General features: G+C 44.3%; 1 protein-coding gene across 6 annotated transcripts in view; it reads right to left on the bottom strand.

Annotated features, from left to right (window-relative positions):
- Positions 1-21,661, bottom strand: part of LOC129461615 (DNA-directed RNA polymerase I subunit RPA1) — an 84,576-nt gene that overhangs the window by 26,742 nt on the left and 36,173 nt on the right. For 5 of the 6 annotated variants that reach the window (XM_055240791.2, XM_063617609.1, XM_055240792.2 and 2 more), the window contains 5 exons: positions 20,002-20,193; positions 6,817-6,966; positions 5,482-5,665; positions 1,825-1,907; positions 1,549-1,707 (listed from right to left, as the gene is read on the bottom strand). In XM_055240791.2, coding sequence (XP_055096766.1) covers positions 1,549-1,707; positions 1,825-1,907; positions 5,482-5,665; positions 6,817-6,966; positions 20,002-20,193 — 768 coding nt within the window. The remainder of the gene's footprint in view (positions 1-1,548; positions 1,708-1,824; positions 1,908-5,481; positions 5,666-6,816; positions 6,967-20,001; positions 20,194-21,661) is intronic. The other variant, XM_055240793.2, reaches the window with a different exon arrangement.

The raw sequence follows: 21,661 nt of genomic DNA, 5'->3' as shown, positions 1-21,661 counted from the left end.
AGGAGGCAGAAGCAATACAGCCAGAATATTTATTCAGACCTAAGTACCAAATCCCACTCGAGGTAAGAGAAAGCCTCATTCGGCATTAATCCTTCCCTGGAACCCCTGAGAGGTCAAACAGGTGCTCCCTGCCCTGCACTCGCTGGACTTCCTCTGCCAGGATCCCCGAGGTTTCATTCATTGGCCAAAGAGCAGCAAAAAGGGAGAAGGAAAAGGAGAAGCAGAGGGGCTGGCAGATCCAGTTCGTGATTCTAACAAGAAGCTGGAGAAGAATAAAATTTAAGGTGATGCCCTTGATTCGCCCAGCAGAGCCTGGCCTGGGTCCTCTCCCAGTGTGAATACCAACATCCGCATCACGTCACATTTAGGAACATGCCACCCAAGCCCCATGTAGGAAGCTCTGTCTTAGCTCAAGTGCCAGCAGAACCAAGCATGCCCCTTCAGGGGGATCCTGGGGAGATGCTGAGAAGGGGGCTCTGAGTCTGGGGCTTCTAGCCTGTGCCTGGAATTCCACAGACTCAGCCCAACACAGGACAGGCAGAGCCTGGGTGGGCAGAGGTGGTGGGAAGAGGGTAACTGGAGGGACAAGGAACCATTCTGAGATGCATCTGAAGACAACTTCCCTACTCCTAGCATTCCCAGTCAGCCCTAGAAGCTGAGCTTCCTGGTTCTCAGGGAGGTGCTAGGAAAGCTCCTGTCAACAAAACTCCTCAAGGATGGAACCTGTCCCCATGTGAGGTCGGTCTTCTCAGCAGCCTAAGGGATGCTAAAAGCCAGGCAAGAGAGCACTACAGACGAACTTTGACTTTCGATGAGCGTTGGCATTGCCTCCTCCTCCCCACTCCTCAGGCTGGGCCCCAGGGCCCAGGAGGCAGGGTGAGGGCCAGGCCAGCTCCTCCAAGCAGCAGGATGGAGAACCCTGGCTCTGGGGCAGAAAGGCAGAGAAAAGCAGGTTGCGGTTTCAGCTCATGCAGAGATTTCCCTCTCCTTTCTTAACTGCCCAGGAACTGGCTTGGCATTGTGTACTAGTAGCTCCTGAAGCCTCTCTGCAGCCCTGTGAGGTGGTGCCCCTCACAGCCCCACTTCCAGGTGAGGAAACCAAGGCAGGGACTGGTTATCTCACTTGCCCAAGGTCACACAGCAAGTTCAAGGCAGAGCCAGGACTGGAACCTGAGCCTTCACTCCTGGCTCCGCTGCACGAGCAGCAGGGGCGATCTGGGTCCCTCACCCTGCTTATTCACCCCTGGTGGCCCCATTCAGCCCCTTTAATGCAGTCACCCCAAAATGAAAACATTTAAAAAGAAAAACAGCACAAAGCATTCTCTCTCGGCACTATTCCCAGGCCTGTATAGACCCTAACTGGGGCAGGGAACAATGCCCTGGGCCCTTCAAAACAACGAGTTCTACCCATCCCACCTCGCATCTCACCTAGTCAGCTGTTAAAACAGCCAAAGTGCTCCGTAGGGCCTGGGCGAGAATCAAAATGTAATTTCTAAAAAAATTAGCATTCATAGTGGTGGGGATAAATGCATGCAATGCTGGGCTAACCTTGTTAATCTCATTGCTGTAATGGTTCACTTCCTCTTTGAACTTCAGATCAATCATGTTAAAATCCCTCTGGTCCTTGCCCAGATGGGCATCCTGCCATTTTCCTCGGACCTCATCATATGATGCGGCTTCTGGCAGGTTTAATGCAGCCCTGACAGCCTACAATGAGATCAGAAACACATCGGAGGCTGAAGCCAAACGAGGAGGGTGTGGGTTTTGACTCGGCACACACTTCACCCCTCTAAGGCAGGCCAAGGCCTTGAAGTCCCTCCTTACCCGGGGCCCGCAGTGGGTGGATTCTTCAATGATACGTTGCCTCTTGACATCTGCCTTTGGCTTCACCAAAATGTCTTCCACGCCTGTGAAGTGAAACAGACAAGCTTGTAGGGGACCTCAGGCCTGATTTCTCCCACCAGACTAAACTCAGTAAGGCCAGAGCACAGAGCCCAGTGCCACAGATGCAGGAAATACCTGAGTAATGAAGATGATATTAACATTATTATTAACAGATTGCCAGCATCTCTTAGGTGCTTACCAGAGCCCAAACCTTATAATCCCCATTTTACAAATGACAAAACTCAGGTTCAAAATTGGGCTACTTTCTCGTGGTCATATGGGTAGAAAGTAAACTCAGGCCTGGGTCCCAAATTCATGTTCTTAGCCACCAGCTATACTATCTCCATTCCATAGATATGTGTTGGATGAATAGGCTGAAGGTGAAGAAGAGGTTTTGGATGAAAAGATAAGCTCAGGGAAAAGACAGAGAGAGACAGAACATCTCAGTCTGGGGTCCCAGAAGTCACATGTCACAGGGGCCACCCTACGTAGCTGAGTATACCTGTGTAGGCACACACACAGACACACCCAAGCCTGGGTGACAAGGACTACCACCGCAGGTCCCTCAGCATTGCTTCAGGAGGATGACAGCCTGGGTCACTTCAGTGAAGCCTGCCCTTCTGGCTCAAAGGGTTGAGGAATTCCTCATCCTGGGCAGCAGTAGGTCTTTCCACATCAACTCTTGATCAAACTAGTGTTTTTTGTTTGTTTGTTTTTTGAGACAGAGTCTTGCTGTTGCCTAAGCTGGAGTGCAGTGGCGTGATCTCGGCTCACTGCAACCTCCGCCTCCCAGGTTCAAGTGATTCTCCTGCCTCAGCCTCTCCAGCAGCTGGAACTACAGGTGCACGCCACCATGCCCAGCTAATTTTTGTATTTTTAGTAGAGACAGGGTTTCACAATGTTGGCCAGGATGGTCTCGATCTCTTGACCTCATGATCCACCTGCCTCGGCCTCCCAAAGTGCTGGGATTACAGGAGTGAGCCACTGCGCCCGGCCAAAACTAGTTCTTTTCTGTGACTGTAAGTGCTACTGGACTCAAAAGTCCCTCAGCCAAGATCTGAGTGGGAAGGAAAACAGCAGGTGTACTGTTCAAAAGATGGGGCTGAAATATTTGGAATTCCTAATGCAAGGTCCTGGAGGGCTTCTAAGAACATGTGTGAACAGAAGGGGAAAGAAACAGTTCCTCTGTAAGCAGGCCACACCATGAAAGTGGGCATTCCCATGGGGTCAGCTCCAGGCCATCTAGCTCTGCCCTTTATGGACCCCGCTAGCTGAGATGGGCTGGAGTGAAGTCAATCTCTCGCCTGTTCCCCCTCGTAGCCCCACTCCCAGCTTGGCCCTGCTTCCTTTTGCAGCCCTGAGCCTCTGGATCATCTTCACACTCGAGGGACCAACTGCTCTTTGTACCATGCACTGAGCAGAGCTAAAGCCTGGCACCTTTGTTAAATTTGTTCCTCATGATGAGCTGGGTGTGGGATCTTCCTCATTTTTGTTTCAAAAGCGCTCTGATTTTTTCTAGTTAGCAGAAATCCTTGTGCTTATTCTAGGTCACCATTTGAAATTGAAATATACATTTCATGGGGTGTAGTCATCATGCTTCACTTTCTTTGGTTATCCTGGAAGGGACTCTAGTCTGGTTCCCAACTGGAAGTGGGTGATCTTGGACAGGTCTCTGTCCCCAGAAGTGGCTCAGGTCTCTTAGTGGAATTAAGATGGGGGAAGGTGAGTTTCAGCTGCCAAACAGACTTCACTTATAATCCTTATCCTGGTAAAATAATGGGACATATAAGCCAAGATGTTTCTTCAAGGATGCTCATCCCAGCAATAATGTGAAAATCTAGACGCAGCCTAAATGTTTAATTATAGGAACTGGTTAAATAAACTATGATATATCCATAAGAATGGAATAATCTGTAGTTACCAGACATGAGGATGTAGATTTGTATTAGCTGATCCCAAAGGACGTTTATAAATACATTTGGACATTTGGTGGGTGGGTGGGTAAGGGAAGTAGAGTATGTAGCGTAGGATCCCACTTTTTCCAAATGTATTTGTACTAGAAAAGTCTAGAAAAAGAAACATCAGATTACTATTAGTGGTTATCTCTGACAAATGCATGCTGGGTGATTTGAAATTATCTTCACGTATGCTTTTTTTTTTAACCTTTCCATAATTAAATATATGATACAATTAAAATAGAATAAAATGTATAATGTAGGCCCCAGTGTGGGCCAATGAACAAACTCTAGCTGCAGTAGGTGCAGGTCCACAGGCCCGACGCTGAGACTCCTACTCTGTCTGCACACGAGTGGGTCTGTGAAGCAGAGGAGCCTTACTTCCACCACGAACCAGACAACGCCTATGCACACCGCGGTGCATGCCTGACATGCAGCATCTCGCATCCCCCTAACGGGACTGTGGAAGGGCTGGACCCTGCTCTGTGTACATGAGGTGCAGCATCCTCCATAAGCCTGGCCAGAGGCTGAGCCTTTGGACAGATCTGATCTCAAGCCCACACTAGAAGGGGCCAGGTGACTGCTTCAGGGGAGCCCCAGGGCAGTGAGCCCAGCACTCACCCAAGGTGAAGCCTCTTTATCAAAGCCATTTTCCTAAAACAGCGTGCTCTCATTTCTGGGGTGCAAACAAGGTAGTTCCTCTTCCTGTCTTAGGATCACCCCGACAGGTTTGCCCAGCATAGTGTTTCCAAGAGTGCTGATGACCCCGCTGCAGTGGGAAGGTGTGGGCAGTTCTTTTGCTCTATCACCCAGGCTGGAGTGCAATGGCGCAGTCTTGGTTCACTGCAACCTCTGCCTTCTGGGTTCAAGCAATTCTCCCGCCTCAGCCTCCTGAGTAGCTGGGATTACAGGTGCATGCCACGACACCTGGCTAATTTTTGTATTTTTAGTAGAGACGGGGTTTCTCCATGTTGGCCACGCTGGTCTCGAACTCCTGGGCTCAAGTGATCTGCCCACCTCGGCCTCCCAAAGTGCTGGGATTACAGGTGTGAGCCACCGCGTCTGGCCGGCAGTGGGCAGTTCTGACAACAGGGAAGCCCCTCTGTGGAGTGGGATGGGCCCCGAGAATTCTGAAAGGGCACTTGTGTAGCAGGGAATGCGGTTGTACGAGTATGAGAAATCAGTCCGAGGACAGAACCCTGTAAAGGGAGGGGTTAGGAAAGGAACAGAATGGAAATGGGCACAAGGGTGCCGCTCTGCACTGTGAAGGGGAATAAACACTGGCTGTGGAGGAGAGGGGTGGCCAAGTGAGGGCGCCTTTGTAGGAGGAGCCTAGTTGCTTCCCAGCTTCTTCCCCTGAGAGGACACAGAAAAGCATTTCTAGCTGCGTAATGTAGCACACATGAAGCATATGGTCTATAAAAGAAAAGAAACCTGGCAGTTCTGGGGGTGAATGGACTATCTGTTAAGACCCTGTGATAAAGCGTGGTGCACTGGGGACCTGGAAAGACTTCTGCAATGGGAACACGCAGAGGCCTTGGAAATCTTCAGTGTGGACGGCTCTCTCTGCCCTGGGCCCGGGACATGGCCAGGCGGCTGCGCTGACTGGTCACTGCCCCAGGGCAGCGAGCCTGGCACTTACCCAACGTGAAGCCTCTGTAGAGCTGCAGGTAGGCAGTGAAGAGGCGGGCCAGGCAGGTTAGAACCTTGCCGCTGGTCTCGCCTCCATAGATCTCATAGCAGCAGTGGACCAGGCCGTAGGCAGAGCTCCCGTAGTGCGCCTTGTCCAGCACTCCGCAGAGCAGCTCCCCTTCCCTGATGATCACCTGCGGAGGGCAAGGCCACCAATGCCGGGTTGCGGGCGATGCCTCCTGTGGGAGCCACCCACCCGCTACTCCGTGTGTGACCCTCGTTGTACAAGTCCCTCTACTGTGACCCGCCTAGAATCCTTCATGGAAAAAAAGTAGGGCATATGTGAAACTAGTATTTTCTCCCTCTATATATTATTATTTTTTAATATAATGGAGGCAAGCATATACAGACCAGCATATACAGTTCCCTTCAGGGACTATACCACATAGACATACACACACTCACACTCTTTCTCTCCATGTGTTTTATATCCCCTACTCCCCACACCCACCCATGCTGACTTGAGGTCAAGTATCCTTGACAAAGACCTGTGACTCTGGACATGGGAGCTTCTAGCCACAAGGTCTTCCTGAAGTGGTGAGCTTCAACCTCGTAACTATGCCTCTGGCCTAGGTACTTCCTCCCTTGAACCCTGGGAGTAACAACAAAATCTTCCTAACATCCTCTAAGGCCTGAATGTGGGTTATTCAGGCCTTCAGGTTACCCTCAAAGCTGGGTTAAAGCATTAGAAGCTAATGAAAAGAAAAGCATTTCTAGCTGCATAATGTAGCATCCATGAAGCATATGGTCTATAAAGGAAAAGAAACCTGGCAGTTTCAGGGGTGAATGGACTGTCCATTAAGACTCTGCGATAACACGTTGTGCACTGGGGACCCGGAAAGACTTCTCCACAGGGAACACGCAGAGGCCTTGGAAATATTCAGTGCGGACAGCTCTCTCTGCCCTGGACCTGCCCTTTTGCGGCCTGGTTCCTAAGGCTCAGAGTTTGGGGTGTGGAGTCTTACACCAGTTTATCTCAAGCCACTCAGCAGTCTTGCGGGAAAACAGGACTCTGCGTTGCCAACCTTTGCATAATGAATTTCAGCCTTTTTGCAGGAGAAGCCTTCCTAAACTGCTTGTGAGTTTTACACTGAGGGTCAAATGCTGGAGATCAACCCTAAACCTTTCCAAAACAAAAGCTGACACCAACTCAGGCACAACTCCTTCTGTTCTGAGGCACAGTACCTGCTTCTGTGAATGTGCCCCCATTTCTGTCTCCATTTTAAACCAATCTGTCTAACCCCAGGACTACAAGTCTCCACTCCACACAGCTGGACAGCCATACCTGGGACTCGCACATTGAGTCAGGGTTAAAGCCAGGAATGGATCGAGGAGTTTCCTTCACCCAGGCTTTCCCGGTGATTTTTGCCTTTCCAGATAAATTCAGTGGGATGTGGTCCTCTGGGATTATATTTATGAGCAGCGTTGACACAACCTGCAAAGAAAAAGAGGACAAACTGATGGCAAAAAGAAAAGTGATGGCAAAAAGAGGACAAACTGATGGCAAAAAGAAGAGTTGAGAACTTCCCTTTTAGGACCTCCTGCCCTCGCAATGCCATTTCTGATGATCTCAGGTATGGCAAGAAAAACAGACAGGTCCACCTCCATAGGACAAGGTGATCTCGGTTTTTATTTAAACCAATGAGGAATGAAAACAAAAATACACGAGAAAGAACTTCACTGGGATTTTTACTCTCTAAAATAGTTCTTAAAGTGAATAATCCCCTAGACTTGAAATAAATTCCTAAATAGACCAAAGGAAGGAGAGGAAAAAGTAAAGTGTTTTCATTTTATGCCACATACTCAGATATTTCTTTACTATGACTGGAATTAATTATAGCTACTGAAAGGCCAAGGAATCTTTCCCCGGCCCCAGTTGGATCCCTCAGAGGGGACATCCACCCAACAAGCAATTGCTAACAGGAAGCCAAGAGAAGCACTTTCTCAAGCAGCTGCTCTGCAGAGAGCTCAAAGGGACACAGCTTTATCTGGAGATAACCAAAGTTGGCTACAGAAGGGCTGAATGCAGGTGCACACATTCCCAGAGATGAAGCAGGGCAGGGGCAGACGGGCAGGTGTGACAGGCTCCAGGGCTGGGAGACTAACCGCCATCAACAGTGCTTAATGTGCCTGCAGCAGGCCCCACAAAGTAGTGTCTTTAGATGTGTGCAACGAGGGCGCGGTGGCTCACGCGTGTAATCCCAGCACTGAGACCGGCGGATCACGAGGTCAAGAGATGGAGACCATCCTGGCCAACATGGTGAAACCCCGTCTCTACTAAAAATACAAAATTTAGCCGGGCATGGTGGCATGCATCTATACTTCCAGCTACTCAGGAGGCTGAGGCACGAAAATCGCTTGAATCCAGAAGGCAGAGATTGTAGTTAGCCAAGATCACATCACTGCACTCCAGCCTGGGTGAGAGAGTGGGACTCTGCCTCAAAAAAAAAAAAAAAGAGTGGGCAACGGGACAGGGCAGTTATAAGAGCAGCTGCCTTTTCACCCACGTGCACCAGCAGCAGGGGACAATGGACAACAGCATCATTAAAGAGAGCAGGAGAGCAGAAAATATTCCGTTTTCTCAGCAGAAGATGACCAGAAAGGTTATGACCCACACTCTCCATGCCTCAGCTCCATGGAAGGCCGGCACTGTGCGGTGAGTGGGGTGAAGGAGCAAAGGCAGGACAGTGACGCTTCCCTGGGGTGCCTACTTCAAGCTGCACCTCAACCAAGGTGCCACATGCACAGTGGGGACCCCCTAGGCTAGGCATAATCAAGACTGGAACTTGGTGTGAAAGGTAACAGAAACACACCCATACAAGGGCAGGGAAATATGACCTGCCACTTCATCTATAAAATCAAGGGGACAGAAGAGCATTTGATAAACTCCAACACCCTTTCAGGATAAAAATACTCAACAGACTAGGAACAGAAGGAGACGTCACCAACCTAATAAAGGGAGGCACCTATGAAAAACCTACCACTAACATGCTCAATGATGGAAGACTGGGTGCCTTCTGCCTAAAGTCAGGACCAAGACAAGGATGTCTACGCTTGCCATTTCTATTCAACAATGTACTAGAGGTGCTAGCCAGGGCAATTAGGCAAGAAAAGAAATAAAAGACATCCAGATTAGAGAGAAAGAAGTACAACTACATTTGCAGATGGCATGATATTATAGAGAGAAAATCCTTAAGTGCCAACAAAACAAATTATTAGAGCTTGTAAATGACTTCTTCAAAGCTGAAGGATACAAGATCAACATACAAAAATTAATTCTCTTTCTATATATTAGCAATGAACAATCTGACAATGAAATTAAGAAAAAGTTCCGGCCAGGTGTGGTGGCTCACGCCTGTGATCCCAGCACTTTGCGAGGCCAAGGCAGGCGGATCACCTAAGGTCAGGAGTTTGAGACCAACCTGGCCAACATGGTGAAATCCCGTCTCTACTAAAAATACAAAAATTAGCTGGGCATGGTGGCGGGTGCCTGTAATCCCAGCTACTCGGGAGGCTAAGACAGGAGAATTGCTTGAACTGGGGAGGCGGAGGTTGCACTGAGCCGAGATCACGCCACTGCACTCCAGCCTGGGAAGCAAAGAGTGAAGCTCTGTTCCCCCCATCCCCTGCCAAAAAAAAAAAAAAAAAAAAAAAAAAGAGTTCCATTTACATTAGCATCAAAAAAAAAAAAAAAAAAGAATAAATTTAGGCAAAGAAGTGCAAAACTTGTACATCAAAAAATCTAACATACTTGAAAGAAAGAGGATCTAAATACAGGCATATCTCATTTTGTTCTCCTTTGCAGATAACATGGTTTTTTACAAATGGAAGGTTAACGGCAACCCTGTGTGGAGCAGGTCCAGCACCATTTTTCCAACAGAAAGTGCTGACTTTGTGTCTCTGTGTCACATTTTGGTAATCCTCACCATATTTCAAACTTTTTCATTATTACTGTATCTGTTATGATGATCTCTGATCAGTGATTTTTGATGTTCCTGTTGTTGTTTTGGGACACCCCAGGCTGGCACATCTTATAAGACGGCAAACCTAATCTCTAAATGTTGGTATTTTGACTGCTCCACCAACCGGCTGTCCCCCATGTCTGTCTGTCTGTCTGTCTCTCTCTTTCTCTCTCTCCTTGGGCCTCCCTATTCTCTGAGACCCAACAATATTGGAATTAAACCAGTTAATAACCTTACAGTGGCCTCTAAGTATTCAAGTGAAAGGAAGACTCACAGGTCTCTCACTTTAACTCAGAAGCTAGAAACAATTAAGCTTAGTGAGGCTGAGACAGGCTGACAGGTAGGCCTCTTGTGCCAAACAGCCAAACTATAAATGCAAAGCAAATGTTCTTGAAAGAAATTAGAAGTGCCACTTCAGTGAATATGTGAATGGTAAGAGAGCAAAACAACCCTATTGCTGATAGGGAGAAAATTTTAATGGTCTAGGTAGATGCTCAAACCAGCCACAACATTCCTGTAAGCCAAAGCTTAATCCTAATTCACAGCAATGCCCCAACTCTCTTTAATTCTATGAAGGCTGAGAGAGGTGAGGAAGCTGCAGAAGAAGTTTCAAGCTAGCAGAGGCTGGTTCACAGGGCTTAAGGAAACAGGCTGTCTTTATAACATCTCAGCACAAGGTAAAGAAGCTAGTGCTGGCCGGGTGTGGTGACTCACGCCTGTAATCCCAGAACTTTGGGAGGCCGAGGTGGGTGGATCATCTGAGCTCAGGAGTTTGAGACCAGCCTGGCCAACATGGTAAAACCCCGTCTCTACTAAAAATACAAAAATTAGCCGGGCATGGTGGTGCACGCCTGTAATCCCAGCTACCAGGGAGGCTGAGGCAGAAGAAATCACTTGAACTTGGGAGGTGGAGGTTGTAGTGAGTTGAGATTGCACCACTGCACTCCAGCCTGGGTAACAGCGCGAGACTCCATCTCAAATTTATTAAAAAAAAAAAAAAAATGGCCAGGCGCACAGTGGCTCACACCTGTAATCTCAGCACTTTGGGAGGCTGAGGTGGGCGGATCACAAGGTCAGGAGATCGAGACCATCTTGGCCAACACGGTGAAACCCTGTCTCTACTAAAAATACAAAAATTAGCTGGGCATGGTGGCACATGCCTGTAATCCCAGCTACTCGGGAGGCTGAGGCAGGAGAATTGCTTTAACGAGGGAATTGGAGGTTGCAGTGAGCCGAGATTGCGCCATTACACTCCAGAGCGAGACTCCATCTCAAAAAGAAAAAAAAAAAAAAAAAAAGAAGCTAGTGCTAAGCGAGAAGAAGATCTAGCTAAGATCACTGATGAAGGTTGCTGCACTAAACAACAGATTTGCAATGTAGATGAAAGAGCCTTCTGTTGGAAGAAGATGCCATCTATTAGGACTTTCACAGCTAGAGAGAAGTCTGGCTTCACAGCTTCAAAGGACAGTCTGGCTCTCCTGTTAGGGGCTAATGCAGCTGGTGACTTTAAGTTGAAACCAATGAACATTTACCATTGTGAAAAATCCTAGGGCCCTTAAGAATTATGCTAAATCTACTCTGCCTGTGCCTATAAGTGGAACAACAAAGCCTGGGTGACTGCACATCTGTTTACAGCATGTTTTGCTGAATATTTCAAGTCCCTGTTGAGACCTACTGCTCTGAAAAAAAGGTTCCTTCAAAATATTACTACTGTTCACTGACAATGCATCTGGTCACCCAAGAGCTCTGAAGATATGCAAGGAAATTAATGCTGTTTTCATGCCTGCTAACACAACATCCATTCTGCAGCCCACGGATAAAGGAGTTATTTTGACTTTTGAGCCTTATTATTTAAGAACTACATTTCATTAAGGCTATAGCTGCCATAGATAGTGATTCTTCTGAAGCATATGGGCAAAGTAAATGGAAAACCTTCTGGAAATGATTCACCATTCTAGATGTCATTAAAAAATTTGTGATTCATGGGAGGAATATCAATATTAACAGGAGTTTGGAACAAGTTGATTCCAACCCTTAAGTATGACTTTCAGGGGTTCAAGACTTCAGTGGAGGAAGTAACGGCAGCAGTGGTAGAAATAGAACCAGAATTAGAAGTAGAATCTATAAAGGAAAAAAAAGAACAAAAAATAAGTGTTGGTGAAAATGTGGAGTAACTGAGACCTTCACACATCGTTAGTAGAAATGTAAAATAGTACAGCTGATTTGAAAAATAGTTTGAAAGTTCCTCAGAAAAGTTGAATATAGAATTACTATATGATGCAGCAATTCTACTTCTAGGCATATACCCAGGAAAACTGAAAACACGTGTACCAGTTTTTGTACGAACATAAATGTTCATTGCAAGTTTATTTGTAGTATCCAAAAAATGGAAACAATCCAAAGTATCCATTTATCAACTGACAAATGGATACAGAGAAAACAATGGAATGTTATTCATCCATAAAGAGGAATAAAGTACTATTACACATTACAAAATGGATGGAACTGGAAAACATTAAGTAAAAGAAATAAGTCATAAAAGGCTACATATTGTTTGATACAACTTACGTGAAATGTCCAAAACAGGCTTAATTCATACGGGTAAAAAGTAGTTGTCAGGGGATGAGAAGGAAGGAGGAATTGAGACTGACTGCTATACCTATTAGTACACATCATCTTTTTGGAGTGATGGAAATGATCTGGCATTACACTGTGATGATGGTTGCACAACATAGTGAATACACTAAAAACCGACTTATACACTTTGAAATGGTCCTTAAAAAAAAAAAAAAAAGAGAGACAGGGTCTTGCTCTGTCACCTAGGCTGGAGTGCTGTGGCACAATCATAGCTGACTGCAGCCTTATATTCAGCCTCCCAAGTCGCTAGGGCTATAGGCGTGTGCCACCATTTTCATTTCCATCTCCATCTATCTCCATCTACATCTACATCTCCATCGCCATCTCCATCTCATCTCCATCTATCTCCATCTCCATGTCCACCTCATCTCCATCTATCTCCATCGCCATCTCCATCTCATCTCCATCTATCTCCATCTCCATCTCATCTCCATCTATCTCCATCTCCATGTCCACCTCATCTCCATCTATCTCCATCGCCATCTCCATCTCATCTCCATCTATCTCCATCGCCATCTCATCTCCATCTATCTCCATCTCCATGTCCACCTCATCTCCATCTATCTCCATCGCCATCTCCATCTCATCTCCATCTATCTCCATCTCCATTTCCATCTCATCTCCATCTATCTCCATCTCCACCTCCATCTCCATCTCATCTCCATCTATCTCCATCTCCACCTCCACCTCCACCTCCACCTCCACCTCCATCTCCATCTCATTCCATTCCATTCCATTCCATTCCATTCCATTCCATTCCATTCCACTCATTTATTGAGACGGAATCTTGCTTTGTCGCCCAGGCTAGAATGCGATGGCGCGATCTTGGCTCACTGCAAGCTCTACCTCCTGGGTTCAAGCGATTCTTTTGCCTCAACCTCCTGAGTAGCTGGGATTACAGGCACGTGCCACCATGCCTGGATAATTTTTGTATTTTTAGTAGAGACAGGGTTTCACCAGGTTGGTCAGGCTGGTCTCAAACTCCTGATCTCGTGATCCGGCCACCTTGGCCTCCCAAAGTGCTGGGATTACAGGCGTGAGCCACCTCGCCCAGCCTATTTTTTTTTTTTTAATAGAGATGGGGGTCTCACTGTGTTGCCACAAGCAATCCTCCTACCTCATAAAATGGTAAATTTTATGTTGAATATGAATTATATCTCAATGAAAAAAAAACATAAGGGACCCAGACAAGAGGAACTGAAGTCTCCTCTTGCACTAACATTCTAGAAATGTATAATTTACTTTCTGGTCATAAACTATGCTAGGGAGAAAAAATCTGCAATGTTTTCTTAAACCAAGAAGGGCAGCAATATCTATGGGAATTATTATTTATACTAAGCCTGTATTAACCTTAAAAAAAGTCTTAAAAATAAAATGGATTTAAAAAAAATGTATTGAAATGTCTATATCCTTTGACCCAGCAATTGTACTTTAAGAATTTATCTAAAACATATACTTGGCCAGGCATGGTGGATCATGCCTGTAATCTCAGCACTTTGGGAGGCTAAGGCAGGAGGATCACTTGAGGCCAGGGGTTCGAGACCAGCCGGGGCAACACAGTGAAACCCCAGCTCTACAATAATAATAAGAACAAAAAGATATGTCAATGAAAGTACACTAACATATACAGAAATGGGTGTTCACCATAGCACTGTTTAGAATAGTAAAAACCAGGTAATAATCTAAACATCCACTAACAGAGGGACAGTTAAGTCATCTGTGGTATATCCATATCACTGAATTCAACACAGGAGGGGTTAAAAAGAACGAGGCAGATCTACATGTACAGACACAGAATGAGCACCCAGTACATCCAGTGAATGAAATCAGTCACAAGACAATTACAAAAACATTTGTCAGAATAGCCTATGAAAACAGTTAAATGAACTTCTTGCCGTATTTAGAGTGTGTTAGTGTGGTCCCAGTGAAAAAGCAGACTGTCTGATATAATGGAGTTCCCTTTGGAGGACTTGGTGGCTCGTTCAGAGTAAGCCATCTTAAAGACCAGCCCAATCTGAGGTCCACGTGCCTGGCGATCAGGAAAATGCATGCTTCAGGTACCAGGATGTCATGGGTAAACAGGTGGTTGTAAATAGAAGCTCAAAATTGAATGTCAGATTTAATTGTGGTTCATGGTTCTCCTGAACAGTCCCAAGGATGGTATGATATGATCTTATTATTTCTTTTATTTTTTTTGAAACAGAGTCTCGTTCTGTTGCCCAGGCTGCAGTGCGGTGGCACAATCTCAGCTCAATGCAACCTCTGCCTCCCAGGTTCAAGTGATTTTCGTGCCTCAGCCTTCTGAGTAGCTGGGATTACAAATGTGCACCACCACCCCTGGCTAATTTTTATATTTTTAGCAGAGATGGAGTTTTGCCATATTGGCCAGGCTGGTGTCAAACTTCTAGCCTCATGTGATCCACCCACCATGGCCTCCCAAAGTGCTGGGACTACAGGCATAAGCCACCATGCCCAGCCTCATTCTTATTTATTTTCTAAGAGAGTATGTGTGTATATGGAGAGTGGGGTTGGGGAGGGAGGGAGTTTTTCCTTTTATGTTTATCTTTATCAACAAACTTGTTTACTTTTATAGTTTTAAAGAACTTGAAGGACAGAGATCTAATAACTGAATTCGTAAAGCTTGTCAAATATAAGGACAATATACAAAATTAATTGTATTTCCAGATACCAACCATAAACACTTAGAAAATTTAATAAACAATATCATCTACCATAGCAGTATCCAGGAGTGAATCTAATGAAAAGATGTATAAGGCTTTTACATAATTGAAGGACATACTATGTTCATCATTTAGATGACTCAATAGTGTAAATACCCTGATTCTCCCTAAAGTGACCTACAGAGGCAAGGCAATCCCAATGAAAAATTCTAGCAGGTATTTGTGTGCACGGTGTGAAAGTTTACAAGCTGACTTTAAAATGTATATGGAAATACAAACACCCCAAAATATTCGACAGTCTTGTTTTTTTTAAAGGTATATTGAGATGTAATTAAAGCCTATCAAGGCAGTCTTGAAGAACAAAGCTGGAGACTTTTACTATCAGAAGTCAAGATTTAGTATAAACCCACAGTAATTAAGTGTGCTGTTGGTACAATGGAAACAAACAGGGTCCAGAAACAGACCCATTCATATATTACTATTTGGTTTGTGACATAGAAGTACTAGCAGTAGAGAAGTGGACTTTTCAACAAATGATGTTGCATTCACTGGATAGGAAATCCATATGGGAAAATATGACCCTTGACCCCTACCTCGCTTCATGCACATCCACAAAAATCATCCCTAGGCAGATAGCAGACCTAAGTGTGAAAGGTAAAACAATACAGCTACTAGATAATAACAGAGGGGAATACCTACAAGACCTCAGGGCAGGCAAAGAGCTCCTACAGGACTAGTCACAAAAAGCCCAGATTAGCTATAAATTGGAAACTTCTGATCATTAGAAAACAGCATTAGGTGAAAAGACTAGCCACCAAGTAGAAGGTATTTGCAATGTATAGATCTGCAAATGGACTTACACCAAATTATATTTTTAAAAAACCTCTCATTTGTCAATAAGAAAATGACATAGAAAACAGGCAAAAGATTTGAAAAGGCACATCACAAAATATGATATCCAAATGGCCAAGAAGCATATGAACAGGTGCTCAACCTCTCTTGTCATTAAGGAAATGACAATTAAAACAGTAAGCTACCACTACATACTCACCTGAACGGCTAAAATTAACCAAATAAACCAGAAAGAAAACGACAACAACAGCTGGGTGAGGTGGCTCATGCTTGTAATCCCAGCACTTTGGGAGACTGAGGCGGGTAGATCACCTGAGGTCAGGAGTTCGAGACCAGCCTGGCTAACATGGAAAAACGCCGTCTCTACTAAAAATACAAAAATTTGCCAGGTGTGGTGGAGCACATCTGTAATCCCAGCTACTCGAGAGGCTGAGGCAAGAGAATGACTTGAACCTGGGAGGCAGAGGTTGCAGTGAGCTGAGATGGCACAACTGCACTCCATCCTGGTAGAAGTGTGTATTATTACAAGCATTTTGGAAAACTTTAGGAAACTATCTATTAAAGTTAAACACATATCTTGTGACCTAGTAATTCCATGCCTCAATAGTTACCCACTGAAATATATATATGTGTTCAACAAAAGATACACACGACAGTGTTCACAGTAGCCCCATTTGTAACAGCCAAATGAAGGTAAGTGAAGACAACTCAAATGTGTATCAATAGAAAAATGGATAAATATATGATGGCATATTCACATAATAGAATATTATAAAGCAATGAAAAATAAACTGCTACTATATACAATAACATGGGTAACCACACAAAGATAGATTTCATTTAAATAAACTTCAAGGAAAGACAAAACTTGTTTGTAGTGTTGGAAGTCAAGTTAGTAATTACCTTTGACGAGGGGTAGAAACTGGGAGGGGCCGTGGAGGGGTCTTCTGGGGGTGCTGGTGATATGCTACTTTCTGATCTGGGTGAGAGTTTGCAAAGATGTATTCACTTTGTGAATGTGCACTGAGTTATAAACTCGAGATTTGCAATGACAGGCAAATCTCTTTCTTTGCATGCTCTTTGAACAAATAATGAGAGACCTTCGGTTTGTAAATAGAAAATCAATCAAGAGGCTGTATGAAATGTCCTGGAGAAACACTCTTAAGACTTCATTTCCCAGGGCAGTAGAAATAAACTTCCGAAGCTAAGTTCCTTATCTTCTGATTCTAAACATGGTTTTTCTCTGTAGCACCAGGCTGAACCATGAACAAATTCTTGTGTAGTGTAGTCACTCTTGCCCTTTTCACCTATTTGCAAAATAAAAAAGCCTGTACCAACCTTTAGAGATACAATGAAAAACTTCACCCATGACAGAAGCAAAACCTGGGCCTATTTCCTAATTTTATTTGGTACAAAGGATTTTAAAAGGATCCAGGGTGTAGTCTCTAGGCACAATGAAATTAAACCGGAAATCGACAATGAAGATATTTGGAAAAGCCCTCAATATCTGTACGTCTAAATAACTAAACAACACACTTCTAAATAACTTGTGGATCAAAAAAAAAAAAATCAAAAGGGAAATGAGAAAGCATTCTGAAGCAGACGAAATGAAAACACAACATACTAATTTGTGGGATGCTACTTAAGCACAACTTAAGGGGGAAATTTATACATAAAATGCCTACACTGAAAAAAAGAAAAGGGGTCTCAAATTGACTTAAAGAACTTAAAGAACTAGGAAAGAAAAGAGCAGATTAAACCAAAGTAAACAGAAGAGTGATAAAGTTCAAATCAACAAAACAGAAAACAGAAAAAGTCAATAAAACCAAAAACTTTTTTTTTTTTTTTTTGAGAATAAAACTGATAAACCTCTAGGCAAACTGATCAGGAAAAAAGAGAAGACACAAATTATCAATGTCAGGAATGAGAGAAGTGACACCACTATAGGCAATACAGATAGAAAAGGTCAACAAAGGAACATTACGAACAACTTTGTGCCTACAAATTCAGTAACTTCGACGAAATGGACAAATTCCCTGAAAAACACAAACAATTAAAGCTCATTCAAGAAGTAGATAACCAAAAATAGCTCTATGTCTACTAAAGAAATAGAAATTTTAATTGAAAATCTTCCCACAGGTTGGGTGCGGTGGCTCAGGCCTGTAGTCCCAGCACTTGGGGAGGCCAAGGTTGGTGGATCACCTGAGGTTGGGAGCTCGAGCCCAGCCTGACCAACATGGAGAAACCCCATCTCTACTAAACATACAAAATTAGCTGGGCATGGTGGCGCATGCCTGTAATCCCAGCTACTCGGGAGGCTGAGGCAGGAGAATTGCTTGAATCTGGGAGGCGGAGTTTGCGGTGAGCCGGGATCACACCATTGCACTCCAGCCTGGGCAACAAGAGCAAAACTCTGTCTCAAAAAAAAAAAAAAAAAAAAAAGAAAACATTCCCACAAAGACACTCTAGGCCCAGATGCCTTCACTGGTGAATTCTACAACACATTTAAGGAATAAATAATATGAATACTGTACTATACAAACTCTTACAGAAAACCAGAGGAAATACCTCCTAACACCTCATTCTATGAGGCCAGCATTACCCTGATACCAAAACCAAACAAACATATTATAAGAAAATGAAACTATAGACCAATATCTATCACAAACACAGAAGTAAAAAAATTCTAGACAAAAATATTAGCAAATTGAATTCAATAATATACAAAAAGGATAATACCTCACGACCAAGGAAGGTTTATCCAGGAATGCAAGGTTGGCTTAAAAAGGAAAATCAAGTTCCAGGTCCACAGACTATGAACTGGAGAGCAGGAAGAGACCTTAGAGATCATGAACTTGAAGCTGAAGTCATTGATTTGGGACCCTTTTTCTTCTTTTTAACCTAGGCATTTTATGTATAAATTTCCCCCTTAAGTTCTGCTTCAGTGGCATCCCACAAATTTTATGTTGTGTTTTCATTTCATCTACTTCAGAATGCTTTCTAATTCCCCTTTTGATTCTTTTGACCCATGAGCTATTTAAGAAGTACGTTATTTAGAAGTACAAATATTGAGGGCTTTTCCAAATATCTTGGTTGCTGATTTCCAAAGTAATTCCATTATGCCCAGAGGCCACACCTTGAATCCTTTTAAAATCCTCTGTACCAAATAAAATTAGGAAATAGGTCCAGGTTTTGCTTCTGTCACGGGTGAGATTTTTTAGTGTGTCTCTAAAGATTGGTAGAGGCTTTTTTTTTGCAAATAGGTGAAAAGGGCAAGAGTGACTATATTACACAAGAATTTGTTTGTGGGTCAGTCTGGTTTCAAAGAGAAAAACCATGTTTAGAATCAGAACTTAGCTTAGAAAGTTAATTTCTACTGTCCCAGGAAACGATGAGGAACTGAGACCCACAGGGTTAAGATCACATAGCCAACTAGAAGTTGATCCTTAAGGCTGAATTTGGAGACTCAGGCAACAGTAGAAGAACATATTTTACTGTTTTTCAATATTTGGTCACCACATATCATGTAATTTGGTTACTTTGAGAGGAAGTATGGTATGATGCTTCCAGGGTTGAAAAGTCCTGGGTTTGATCTGTCTCCTGCAGTCTCGGGCATGTAATTTATCATCTCCTAAATGGAGATAATAATGGTTTCTGCATTGCAGATTAGTTGTGAGGATTAAATCAGATAATGTGTCTAAAGCACTCAGCAAACACACGGAACTTTCCAACAAATATTACTGTTACTCCACCAGCACCACTGCCTATTACCACCATATTTGTATTATGAGGACACTAAATTTAAGTTAGAAGCAAAGGACAGAAACAATGCAGTCTACTTTTTTTTTTTTTTTTTTGTGGAGATGGAGTCTCACTCTATTGCCCAGGCAGGAGTGCAGTGGCTGATCTTGACTCACTACAACCTCCACCTCCTGGGTTCAAGCGATTCTCTTGCCTCAGCCTCCCAGTAGCTGAGATTACAGGCGCACACCTCTACACCGAGCTAATTTTGTATTTTTAGTAGAGACAGGGTTTCACCGTGTTAGCCAGGCTGGTCTCAAACTCCCAACCTCAGGTGATCCGCCCACTTCAGCCTCCTAAAGTGTTGGGATTACAGGCGTGAGCCACCACACCAAGCTACTATGCAGTCTACTCTTGCTAGACACTCCCTTGAAGCCACCCAGACTCAGGAACCCCAAACAAAGGGGAAAGAAAGTCAGACTATTGCTAGCTTAGCCATTTCTCTGTCTCTGGTCTGGGCTCTTCTGAGAATAAAACTTTTTACATGAGTGGCCTATTTCCTTTTGTTACATATACTGGCTGTTCTCTCCCAATTACCTGTTTTCCTGTCCACAGCGGAAAGGGCTTCAGGATGGAAGGAGAAAGGAGCTTCACGCGCCCCACTTTGTCCGTGAGTCCTCGGTACACCAGCTCCATATACTGCTCCCGGGTGAAAAAGCAACCCCGAGTAGTCATGCTTGCCCCTGAAACCATGTGATCCTGGATCAGTCCCGCCAATGGTTGGCCATCCTATAAGCGTAAACAGACAACACAAGAAGAATGAAAATAAATCTTAAGTCAAACTCTAGTCCCTAATCACCTGCCTGGAAGCCACTTTCTAGCAAGAGCCCTTCTTATATCCCTGTCTTGTCTTGCCCACGTCCTCACTATGTTCTTGCTTGGGAGCCAACTGCTTCCCAAAGCACATGACCAGGGTTTAGCACTGGCTTCTACGTTTGCCATTTGCCCACTATCCTATATCAAAACTGCTTCAAACTCATCCAGTTCCCCAAGCCTTCTCTGTTTAATCCCATCTGGTTCTAGTTACTCCAGCATATTTTTGGCATTTATGCCTAAATTTGGTCTGGCTGCTGTCAGCTGTGTTCTTGTTTTTATACTTTGGTTTTATGCTTTAGTGTTTTTCACACGTTTCTGGCCTGGCTCTTCTGTAAATCAGTCATGCACTCAACAAATATTGATCAGGAGCCTCCTGAATGCCTAGGCACTGGGTAGGCTTTTCCCTACTCCAGGGGACCAAACAGACATGGTCCTTTATGATGAAGGAGAACTAGACAGTAAACAAATGATCGGATAAATACAAAATCACAAAGTGTTTTAAATGCCAAAGAGGAAAATAACAGGGTGGGTCATAATATAGACTTGAGGTGGGGGGGATGGTCAGAAATAGCCTCTCCGAAGGGCAGTTTCACAGCTGAGGCCTGAGGGCTGAGCTGGCCAGTGTAGGGAGGAAGGGGTTCCGGCACAGGTTCCTCAAGAGAGCTGCGAGTGGGCCTGATGTGCATGACTGCAGAAGGCAGAATAGCCATTATTAGTTATCTCTTCACAATACGGCACAGGGATCATGGTGGGCCCTTAATAAAGGCTGTTATCTACCAGATGCCAAAAAGAAAGGCTTTTATGAAAAGCCCGAGATTTGGTGAGTGCATTAATTTCATTTGACACTTTCACAGCCATTCTGATCCCCGGTCTCCTGAACCTTATCTGTCGGGTCTGTGTTCAAAGCAACATAATGCACGCTGAAGGAAAAACAGCTATGCTCACTGACTTCTTTAAGATATAGCTTTTGTAAACTTTTCAATGTTTATAGGAATTTGAGAAAAACCTGTGCCTTGGATATAAAGATTGTTAATAATTTGATTATTTGTTAAATACTAGCCAACAGTATGGTCATGTTTTATAACTAAGGCTAAGGGAACTCACAAATGCAGCCTGGGAGAAGCACTAGAAATTTAACCACATGTACTAACTCAAAGGCTAAAAAAAGCTCCTTGTCAAATGGTCTAAACACTACAGTGATGGGCTCTATGTAAACTCAAAGATAACGATTACAGATGGGCTGGAAAGGTGGCACAGACCGAAGGCAAGATGAGATGGAGCACACAGCCCCTCTTATGAAGGCTTTGACTTAATAACGTACCTAAAAAAATTACGCTCTACCTCTTGTTGCCTAGATGGTCTTATTTTGCTTGGGGGAAAA

Source organism: Symphalangus syndactylus, chromosome 14, assembly GCF_028878055.3.
Source record: "Symphalangus syndactylus isolate Jambi chromosome 14, NHGRI_mSymSyn1-v2.1_pri, whole genome shotgun sequence".
Lineage (NCBI taxonomy): Eukaryota > Metazoa > Chordata > Mammalia > Primates > Hylobatidae > Symphalangus > Symphalangus syndactylus.
The sequence above is the reverse complement of the archived record's forward strand: the minus strand, read 5'-3'. Positions and strand labels throughout refer to the sequence as shown.